General features: G+C 37.5%; 1 protein-coding gene across 1 annotated transcript; it reads left to right on the top strand.

Moving 5' to 3' along the window:
* The first annotated feature begins 512 nt into the window (after window positions 1-512).
* Window positions 513-5,538, top strand: LOC149152859 (tetraspanin-19-like). Its single transcript, XM_089439690.1, has 5 exons — window positions 513-1,309; window positions 3,234-3,333; window positions 4,153-4,233; window positions 4,375-4,479; window positions 5,127-5,538. Exons 1-5 carry the CDS (start codon window positions 1,080-1,082, stop codon window positions 5,319-5,321), a joined length of 711 nt encoding a protein of 236 aa, XP_089295816.1. The 5' UTR covers window positions 513-1,079; the 3' UTR covers window positions 5,322-5,538.
* Window positions 5,539-11,562: the final 6,024 nt, after the last annotated feature.

The following is an 11,562-nucleotide window of genomic DNA, read 5'->3' as shown; positions in this document are numbered from 1 at the left end:
GACTATTTAAATTTATACAAAAGTAAACACAATTCTAAAATACATTAATAATAATAAATCTAATAATGTAAACAAATCCATGGTAAAAAGAATATAAACAAAATCCTATCATAAACTTTACACACAACTTTATTTTAGAAAAATTAAGCACCATAATGTAAATAAAATAAAATAAAATAATAATTAATGACACATGTCTTAAAGGGTACGAAATTTCCCAATGATGCCGTACAATAACTAATGACAAATATGTAAAGAGGGGACCAAATTTCCCCACGATTCCGGTACAGAGATCGTTTCCCATCGTCATTGATGAATGGCGATGGCATGGAGATGGGTCTCCCTTTGAAATCCAACAAATTTTTGTTAACCATTTCTTTGGAGTGTGGCCATCACTTCCTTAGGAGTTTAAGGGATTGGGATTTCACTGCTTCAAATCAAAACCACGCCTCCAAATTTCGCGTTGATTTTTGGTTTCCCGATTCGAAAAAATGGCAGAGACGGTATGAAATTTCCTTCAAAAGCCGCAGTCCCCAGATTATTTTCAAATATATGCCCCCATCAAATTTGAAAACTTTGTGATGCCACGAACAATTGAAATGAATTTAAGAGTTTTTGTTTGTGTATGGGGTGCGTGACCACCCCACACAACCCCACCCCACACCACACAACCCCACCCCACATTTCCTCGGGCGTACCGACGGACAATCGCCCGTGTCATGTTAACGGAGTCCATACCTATATATACAAATTTTTCACCGCCCAAGAAATTTACGAAATTCAGTTTATGGGCACCTGGCGTGCTTGCGGTTTAAGACGCCACATATGTAGATTCCGCCTCTTCTGAACAAGCTCCTAAAGACCTATTGCAACACTCCCACCAGAATCATCGTTTGGTTTTTTTTTATGCATTTTTACAATTTCCTATGGAAGAAATCCTTTGCCATTCCTGATTCATTAGGACTCAGACTCTGTCCCTTAGGCATTGGGTGATTTATGCATGCAGTTTTCATGGTGGTTACAGAGGGCTAGAGGAAATTTTTCGTATATTGGGTGTTTCGTTGAGAACAGCAGCAGCCATGGGTGCCCACGTTTTCAGAAGTTGTCTTCAGTCCACTCTGAAGATAGTGAACTCCATCCTAACCATGGTTGGGTTAGCAATGGTGTTGTATTCTCTGTGGATGCTCAAGGAATGGAATTCGCAGGAGAACGCATTAAGGCCTGGCAGTAGTCTGGTGGGCAGGCCCTTTCCGGGATTGCGCTCTTCTTTTGGCCATATGTATGTTTCTTCTGATCTGCCTCCTCCCTGGTAAGTTGATATTGAAGCCCCCTTTAATGCATATAAAGGGTGAAAGAGGAAAGAAACTGAAAGGAGACTATTGCAGTTGGAGGGTCTGTAGGTGACATGGATTGAGTTTACTTTTTGCAACATTTGCACTGGTGCTTTAGGGTTAAAGATATCTGTACAAGTGAAATGATTCCTTGTGAATGAAACTCTAATTTCTGGGTTGATTGACAGGTACACAGTTGGGACAAGAGAAGGCCCATTCGGTTTATCCCCCATAATCTAATATATAAACACCAAGAATGTCATTTCAGGCACTAAACAAAGTCTCAAATCCCCAAGTCTACCCCACGCTGACAACTTTTTCCCTAGTTATATATACACATTTTTATTTTAATATTTCCCTTCTTATACTGTTATCCTTGAAAGTTCTTTAAACTCAGAGAAATTTTGTAAGGGCATCGAGGAGTGAAACACAAACAATCTCTTAAATTCTACTTATGACTGCTTGTTGAATATCAACAGCTTTATAAATGCAAAATAGGAAGTACTTTAGGCAAACAGTGACTACAATCTGTTCCGGAGAAAGAGATAGCTCTTCCAATAATCTTTTCTTTATAGATTATTTTATCCACTTTTCCTGTGTCTTTCTTGAAGAAACTACTTCAGGTTTCAGCCCATTAAGTAGAGAACTCCGCTCTGTTGTTATCTACTGGACCACTAGAAAAAGGCAAAGTTTCTTCTTGTAGTAGCTACTTTAAAAAATCTGCTTTCCAAACACGTGTTACTGTTTGCAAAAATTCACATTCTAATGATAGCTTTCTACATGTCACGAAAACACATCCAATAGGTTATTTTAGCACTTCAGAACACACACAATTCTAGTCATATTTAAGAACAAAGTTGCTGTTTATATACCCTTGCACCTAATGGGATGATCGACAGGACACAGTTGAATACTTACGGTTTCTTATTAGAATTTCGATTAGACCAAACAGTAGAAGAGGCACTTCCACTGGTTGTTAAGAAAAGATTGTACCAAGCAATCCTGTAAAGATAAATTTGACTAAAATCGGTTACCGTATTTTCTTTTACGCACTAGCAGTCAATATATTTTAAAACATGTTATTGGTTGTTACTCTATTGACATTTTTACACTGAGAGAAGCAGGGTTCTCTTACAGCTCATGGTGGAAGAGATCTCTTTTCACCTATGTATGTACGTGGATAATGCTGATAAATAAAATGGTAAAAATATTGGCATATGATCAAGAAAGATATTACAAGAAAGAAAAGAAGAAGAAAGAGCACATGCGAAAATAAAATAAAAAATTAATATGGATACATCTTAACCCAGGATTTATAATTACAGAGAGCTCCGCATCTAGGCATTTGGATCCCTCTCATTGCTTAATAAATAATAAATTAATAGATCTGGGCTTAAGAAGGATCTATACTAATTCGACAACACATTTGTTGTGATTTTGACAGTAATGTAAGTCTGTAAAAAGTTGCCCTAAGAAATGCTAGATAAGGCTTTCTTTGATTTCTTTTGCTCATTCAAGTGTGTTGACGTTTCAAGTACTTCCTGGAGGAATGTGCCCCTAGATGATTGGCATAGATCTGGGAAAAGTTGCCCTAAGAAATAGTTGAGGCTTTCTTTGATTCTTTTTTGTTGATTGAAGTATTTCAAGACTTGGCCTTTCAAGTACTTCATGTAAGGATGTATCCCTAGATGACTGATATAGATCTGGAAAATGCTTCGCTCAGAAATGCCGGATAAAGCTTTCTTTGCTTTGAAGTATTTTAAGACCTGACATTTTCAAGTACTTAATTTAGGGTTATATCCCCATATGCTTGACATTTTTGTCCCTTTTTATGTTTGTTTCTCTTCCCATTCTCTTTTTCAATATTGGCATCTTTACTCTCAACCATTTTCTCTGGTGCAGGTTTATCTACACATTTCTTGTTATGGGCATTGTCTTGTGTTTGATTACATGCTCAGGTCATGTTGCTGCTGAGACTGCGAATGGACACTGCCTTTCTTGTGTATCCTTGAATAGTTGAGTTGATCATATGATGCTACTGTTCTAGCTGTCGCTAAATTTGTGCATTTATATTGAAACAAGAGAGTCAGATAGAGCATAAATGAAGATGTCTGTTGTTTACAACATAGGTCTTGATTGAAGATATATTAGGCATTCCTAATTACTGCGGTGACTAGTCATCTGTTGATTTTTCTGGAATCTGTCCCAGTCATTGTTACAGGACTTGGTGAGTACTTGAAATGTTCACTTACTCTACTCGGCTTTCTCTGAAATGAACTGAATACACGTACTTGGTTACTATCTTTTAAGCTGTGTGCTATTTTGAAATTCTTTTTTGTCTTGGTGTTGGTTTATGTGGACACCTAATATATCTAATGGACAAAGGATTCTCCCACAGTTGTCTTAGCCATCTTATCTACAGATTACGTCTGACAACATGGAAATGTTGAAAATTGAATCCATTCAAGGCGAGGGTTTTGGATAAGTTTTTAGACAACCTGCCTTGATATCAGCTGTAGATAGAGATTCGAAGCCCTATGCTTATTGTCCTCTTATTTTTAATTTTTTATTATAGCATGATGCTTTGTTGTTATTATTTGGGGACCTTTGAAACATTTGTTGATTCCCTTATTTTAACTTCTAATCTAGAATTAGCGGCAGAAACAGTTGCCAACTTTCAATTCAAGCTAGATCGGTTATTCATGGTCAACTTGTCACAAGCTGTTTTCTGGAATCTTTATTTCAGGCTTGAACACCCTCTTTTAATGCTAAATACGCTTAAATATCAGGGTATTTACTTGTTTTCTTTAACATATAACAGTACATGCTATCTGTTGGCTTGCTTTTGATAACTGAGGCAGGAGTCACTGCCGATGTTTTCTTCAATAAGAACTGGGAAGAAGTAAGTGTAGCTGTTATATGCATTTTTAGCATTTTGTTGACAACACGCATAATTGGTAAAAATAAGGCATATCATTCGTATGATATTTATGCTTTATATGTTTTGGTATAAACTATCATGTTGTTTTTATTTGATCTGCAGGATTTTCCAGAGGATCCTACAGGACAGTTTGACCAAGCAAAAAACTTTGTTAGAGAAAACTTTGACATATGCAAGTGGATTGGCTTGATTGTTCTTATTTTGCAGGTAATCAAATGTACGGTTTGTAGTCTGCAAGGTCATGTTTGCATTGGAGCATAACTGAACTGCCTTGCTGCCTTTTTTTGATGGTTTTAACTTGGAGCATATGTATTCCTCGAAATCTTATATTATGTAAATGCATTTGATTTCAAAACATGAATGCTAGTGTCCAGGGATGTTTGAAATGGTTCTATGTTAGTTGCATAGGTGATGATGAATGTATTTCCTATTTCGTGACCACATTCAAATGCTGTTCCCTTATATATGGTGTTTCACAACATTGTGAAAGAAATTGGGAACTTGGATCTTTCTCTGTTAATTTTAGTAAGACTTGAATCCTTTAGTATTAACTTTGCTAATTATTCAGCAGCTAAGATCCTTCAGTGATTGTGGGTCATTGATGGTTCCCTATAATTTGTTTGTTTGTTCGATGTTACTGTGGTGTTCCATCCACATTCAATAGATTCTGCAATTTTTTCTCTTGTTTCTTTGAACTTTTACAGCCAGATGGTATTGCTGAAGAATTTTTGATTTGATTCAGGAAACAGTAGATACGTGTTAGATTTGAACATGCGTTTGTAAACAAGGCTACAGAGAGAGTCTTCCATATATGGCACCATTTCTATTTATGACATGTTGTTCTGGTTTGTTAGGTTCTATCTGTCCTCGTTGCAATGATTCTTCGAGCTCTGGGGCCATCCACTGGAAATGACGATGATAGTGATGATGATTATATACCTTCCAGACTTGATTTAAGGCAGCCGTTTTTGAAGTACTCTAATCCGCAAACAACACCACCACCTGAATCTCGGCCACCCCAAAATGATGGCTGGAGCAGAAGGTTGTGAGAAAAAAGTACTTTTTATCAAGGGAGTTATGTATCCAATTTGACAGTTCAAGACAGTATTCTATAGAATGGAAAGATGTATAGTACCCTGCCATAAAACTTGCTTCTAACTTGTGTTGCTATTGTCTCTGTATGTTGCTGAGACTGAAACTTAAGATATAGTCATGTATATACTATATTTTAGCAAATAATTTTTTGGAAAATAATTCTATATGCAAGGGAATCGAGTCTAGACACTTTAGCTTATTCATATGAAGATACAAGCCCCCATTACTATTAAAGATAAACAGATAGAAGTATCTACCAACACTGATCATGAATAGTTTATTCAAATTTAGTAGAGTTCTTGCTTTGTTGTGGGTGCACTCCATGATATAAGTAGGACTTTTTATCAGGATTTTAGGGTGGGAGCCAGGATATTGGAACTGAGATGTTGATGAGGTGCTAGGATCCATGTCACTTCTTTCTTGCTATGTTGCACGGGAACCTGTCCTCACCCCAAGAAAAACCCACGTACCTGTTGTTCCCATGTTTTGGGGACCTATGGACCCTTAGGAAATGCCCCCAAACGGCTGGGGACTTCAATGGGGACTCAGGGACTTGCTGGCCGTCCCCAAGACATTCCAGGCAGATTTCAGGGACATTCCAAACAGATTTCAGGGATGTTTTGGGCTGATTTCAGGGATATTCTGGGCAGATTTTAGGGATATTCTGGGCATGTATCTTTGGGTTTGACAGTCATGGACATTGATCATTGGACAATATGATCATTTTTCCCATCCATTATTTTTGTATTGCACTTAATCTAAATCTGTTGTACAAGTTGCAAATTAAAACATAGGTTTTAAACTTTTATGTGATGGGTTTCAAATTGGGTTCTGGCGATTTAAATATTGTATTTTCAGCAACAACATTACAAGAAGCAAAGCCTCCATGTCAAGAAAAAAGTAGTGAGTTCAATTGAGTACTAAAAGTTTGCATCTTATTAATCTGAAATATGAATCTAATTTGCTTACAGAATATCTTCTTAATCTGAAATATGAATCTAATTTGCTTACAGAATTAAAGTGTTTTATAGTGGTCTTCAACACAACTGGGTGTTAAAATATGTGAAAGCTATTGAGAAAGAATGGCTTTTATGTTTTTAACAAAACCATCATTAACAAGTGATATGAGGAAGAGGCTGCTATAGAGACAATTCTGTTTCAGACTCTTCAGGAACCTTATTTATTGCAAATTGCAAACAGTTCCACTTATGTTTCATTTGGCTCGTGACTCTTCAGGAACCTTATTTATTGAAAATTGCAACAGTTCCACTTATGTTTCCTAAAGCTAAACTGCATTTGGCTCGTCTAGTGGCTAATAATGGAATGCCACTCAGTCCTTTTTTAGATTGCTCAAGCTTTTTAAGAATTTACAAGTGTAAGGGTCTGCATAAAACTACATAATAGAGCTGCTTATCCTTACAAGCTTGAAGCAGTGACAAATATCTATGGTGAATTATAAATTTTCAATATTTTATTTTATTATGATTATATATAATTGCTCTCCCCAACCCGCTGTCCCATGAAAAATTTGGGGGTGTGCTCCATCCATCCTGGGATACATCCCCATCCCAAAAAAAAGGCAGTGCAACTATGCCTTTTTGTATTTAGGATATTAGAATCTAATCAGAAATACTATATCTTAGAGATAAGAAACAAGTTGCTTTTTTATTATATTTTCCTATTCACAACCAGCAACATCAGGTGGTCAAACAGCAACAGTACTGAGCAATGTAGTTGAAGGCACCTACATGCCATTCCCATAATTCTATGTGTTAAGGGCCTTGATATTTTTTTTCAAGGCGGACTTTCATTAAATGAAAAAATTACATCTATCTTAAACTTTCAAATGAAACTAGAATGCATTCAATGTACATTGTGGCACCACCTCAAGCAAGAAAATCTACTCATAATCCTTTGGGAGAACAGTATCCTAATAAAACAGAAAAATAGAGTATGATCTTTCCCTAGTGACCAAAGCAGAAAGTTATAAAAATTGATCCCACCAGGACACAAAGCAATGCCAAAACACAAGTGTCAAGAACAAACTGAGTAGGTTTTAGACTCCAAGTTTGAGGAGGATGCTGGTGTTCATCATTCTACCCTGTCCTAAGGTAGGAGGATTCTCCTAAGTGAGTGGATGCCACCCTCATCATTGCCTTACCTTTCCTTCCCTACCAAAGAGGCAGCTTCTCTTCTGTTTTGTTGGTGGAGCGTCTTACTTGGGTCGTTATTGTCTCTCTCTCTCTGGCCACACAGGAGTGGGGGTCGGGGTGGATGGCGGGTGGGTCAAACTAATATTTACTCAATCCAATAAAATGAGGGGCCAAAACTGTGAGTAAAAAGATCCTTGATTGCAGAACATCCAGGTTACTCAATTCTCAAATCTCAGTTAATAAGTTGTCCAGGTTGGTGCCATTTCCATATAGCTCTTCCAGAGCATCGTCACATTTTCACATGTAATGCTTATTTTCGTACAATTTTCAGGTTCGAGGCATTCAATGGTTCGTGAAGTTTTTCCCAGACTCATGTGAGATCGTCGAGATGTTGTGCACTTTCAAGTTCAAGAACCACCGAAGTATAATAGCATCTCTTAATTCTTGTAATAAGATAATCATATGTTAGAGTTGGTTAATGTTACAAACCTCTGATTTAAATATACTCGTACAAAGAATGTACAAACATAAATTTGAAATAATTATAAATGATGGGATGATGAATTGTATGATGTGATCTTTTTAAGCTAGATATCAAATTACACCAAATTACTGAATGAAATCCTTTTGTTATGAATATGTAACAAGGGATCTGCTGGGATCTGCCTTGTGAAGTGACTTGACTACTAAGAGTTAACAGAGGCGTACCTACTCTATTTCCTTTAGATTTGATTTGATCCTAATATGTTAGGAGCAAATCACTCTCTATCTCCGCTTGATTTGAATCCTAATCTGTTAGGAGGAAATACATTTGATCTACCTCAAATGTTGATTAGAGAGGATGGTATTGGTTGAGGACCATGTTTCTCCAAGAAAGTCTGGTCTCCGGGACTAGCACACGATAAGTGTGAATGAGTGAATTTTAACTTGTTACCCTATTCGGACGAAACTTTATTCTTCGGACTCTGGGAACAGCTAAACACATGATGGGAAAGAGGAATCGTGCAGATTGAGGAATGCATCTCCCCTGAGGCACTCAATCCCGAATACCATGACTTGAGTTAAATCGCTGTCACCAGTCTAGATCAAGCGTTAGAATCCGCTCGGGCACAAAGATTTCTCACGATTTACTCGAAAAGATTCATAGGAGATCCAGATCAAGACTCACCCACAAAAGTCGCTGGGGTCAATATCGAGGCGAGAGTAATACGTGTTGCCATCCAGCCCCGCCCTGCGTGCCAAAGATATAAGAATTTGGTTAAGTATTCCGGCATAACTCTTTCACAAAAACTATATAATAATATAAAAAATGAAGAAACATGTCAATCTAAAACAACAATACATGAATAAAACATCGCCCATAGGCTATAGTGCCAAAGAGGGAGATGGGAGCAACACTAGGAACTAAGAGAGGTTGTGCACCTGTATGGTGATTGTTATTTTTTTTGTTGGGGTAATTGTGAGAAAAACATATATATATATATTAAAATTTTATATTATTAAAGAACTTAATTTAATTGATGGTTAAAATTTTATATTATTAAAGAATTTATTGATGTTTATTTAATTATATTATTTTAAACATTAAAGATATTGTAAATGTTTTTTTTTCAAGGAAAAATCGTAATTTTATTAATGAAAACAAAATTACATGTTGCCTTGAAAGCATTCCATCATTTAGTCAAAGACTAATGATCATATGTTTATACAAAATAATCAACGTGAAGAAAAGAGGTTAAACTTTCCTTGAGATGGCGTGGAGGATACTATGGCGAGCTGCTTTCCTTCTATTCTTGAAGTTTCCTTGTCTGAATCAGAATTTTCAGATGTATGAGGACGTTTGAATCCGCTAGTATCCATTGTTTCAAGTATCCTTGCTAGTTGTGTAGTGACTTGTAGATCAGATTGTTCTTGTATTAATTCTTCCTTTCCTTCTTTTTCTTGAGTATTCTGAGTGGGAATGGGAGCCTTTTCATCATCATTTGTCTCATTTGGGGGAAATTGCCATCCTTTGCGCCGTTTTCCCGACATTTTCTTTCTTTGTGATTCTTTCTTGGAATCAAGGTACATGTTTTGTAGATGTCCTGTTTGATGACATGTTTTGCATCTAAAGGTCGTGTTCTCAAAATCTAGGAACCGAGTCTAGTTCTGCTTGCTATGTATCAACTGTATGTGATCTGGCAGGTCTTTACTGAGGTCCACTTCTATGCATATTCAAGCAAAAGTGTTCCCCCAGTGTTTGTGTGTTTGTCTTTATGTATTGTCTTAAAATATTCTCAATGCCTTATAACACTTGTTCATGCCAAAAGTGTAGGGTAAGGTTATGAAGCCTAACCCACACCGGCATTTTTGATACAATCACGGTGTTTGCATCAAAATCTGGGAATCATGGGGTAATGAAAAGTCTTGTTGATCCCTAGAACCATGGGCCTTCTTGAAGTATAATTTCTCAATCCTCCGATGATGCAAACTTTATTATGAATAATCCTTTGGAGCAAAGATGAATTTCACAGTTTATTGTCCAATTTGTGAAAATCCAATGGAAAAGGTCCATTGGTTTTGGCCAAAAGCTATTAAATCTGCAGATGAGGGCTTGGGTTGCATATGTTGTGCAAAGATCATTTGTTTTTGGAATTTCTATAACCAGTTCTGGGACATAATTCACTTGTTCTACTATGTAGGGACTGGGAGTGTTGAGTGTTTTTTTCTGTCTTTGTTGTAGTTGTTGGTTCCCCTTGTAGAATGTTTTTGTAGGAGAGACCACCCTTGATATGTTCTTGGTTTGGTTTTGTACCCTTGGGTAAACTAGATCCAACGATCCCACTTGTTGTCTTTGACTTACTTTATCCCGATGCATTGCCCCTCAGGCACAAATTAAGGATGATGGTGTCTGCTGAATGTATGTTGTATTCTTGAAGACTTCGATCATTTTGCAGAGATTTGCCTTCATAGATCGAGTTTTGTAGATGCGATGGGTAGCCCAGCTTGATCATGATGTTATGCTTCAATTGAGAAATCGAGTTTTGTAGATGCGATGGGTAGCCCAGCTTGATCATGATGTTATGCTTCAATTGAGAAACCTTGTCAGATGTCTGTACCCAAACTGTTGTTGTCTGTACCCAAACTGTTGTTGATTTACCAGCAGGGGTTTTTATGAAAATTTGTACAATGTTCTATTCTTCCATTCCTTCCTAATCCAGGGGAGCATAAGATGGTGTCTTTGAAGCCTGCAAAGAAGTCTGTTTTGTGGGCCCAACGAAAGAGGGCCGAGCTGCAGAGAGGGGATCCATTAGCCATAAATTTGATTTCATTCTGAGTTGCCTATAGGAAGAATGCTTTAGATCTAATCCAATCGTCCTTAGTAAGCATAGATATATCATAGATCACCTTTGCTTTATGCAACATGTCTGCTTTTTTGGTGGTGCCCGGGCGAAGTGACAAACGACTACGTCAGAGAGATAAACCCCAATTAGATGAAATCTCTCGACTAATGTGGTCGTGGGTGCAAAAATCCAAAACGATGCAATACGAAGGGGAGATCCCAAAGTGCATTGACGTGGCTCTGCGTGTGAATATCTAACCCAGAACAATAGATTGATTAGAAAATAAAAATTCCCCTCTTTCGCAGGAAGTAAAGAAAGCACCTTCGCTGACAGTGAAGTTAGCGGATCTAATGTCCATAAGAATTTGGGGGAAGATCCCATGGTGTACGAATCCATCCGGCACATAACAAGAGTTCCGGATCTGTTCCTCAGCGATCTGGGCTAGGGTCGCAAACCCAATGTTGTCAATCTTTTCAGCTGTGGAGAGTTGCGTCAACAATAGCTTTCTTCATCCTTTGTATACAAACATAGATCTGATTCACATTTTATTAGAGGAGTGGGTTGATGTCCCTCACGTCCTTCACAGGTCCTCCTTCGCAACCCCTCGCCATCGTCTTCCGCCCTTCATCGCCACAGATCACCGGTGTCACAACACCTTTGATGTTGCAGATCTTTGCCATTGCTCCTGATATCCAAATGTATGTATGTTTATCAAAGAA

The sequence above is a fragment of the Pinus tabuliformis genome, chromosome 9, assembly GCF_031772625.1.
Source record: "Pinus tabuliformis cultivar Carrire ecotype Pingquan chromosome 9, CPIR1, whole genome shotgun sequence".
NCBI classification, from domain to species: domain Eukaryota; kingdom Viridiplantae; phylum Streptophyta; class Pinopsida; order Pinales; family Pinaceae; genus Pinus; species Pinus tabuliformis.
The sequence above is the reverse complement of the archived record's forward strand: the minus strand, read 5'-3'. Positions and strand labels throughout refer to the sequence as shown.

What these genes read in the sequence shown, in the direction of transcription:
- LOC149152859 (XM_089439690.1), top strand. Translation starts at nt 1,080, where the DNA reads ATGGGTGCCCACGTTTTCAGAAGTTGTCTTCAGTCCACTCTGAAGATA. An exon ending in TCTGATCTGCCTCCTCCCTG is followed by an intron (nt 1,310 to 3,233) that starts GTAAGTTGATAT and finishes TCTCTGGTGCAG; the next exon opens with GTTTATCTACACATTTCTTG. An exon ending in TGATTGTTCTTATTTTGCAG is followed by an intron (nt 4,480 to 5,126) that starts GTAATCAAATGT and finishes CTGGTTTGTTAG; the next exon opens with GTTCTATCTGTCCTCGTTGC.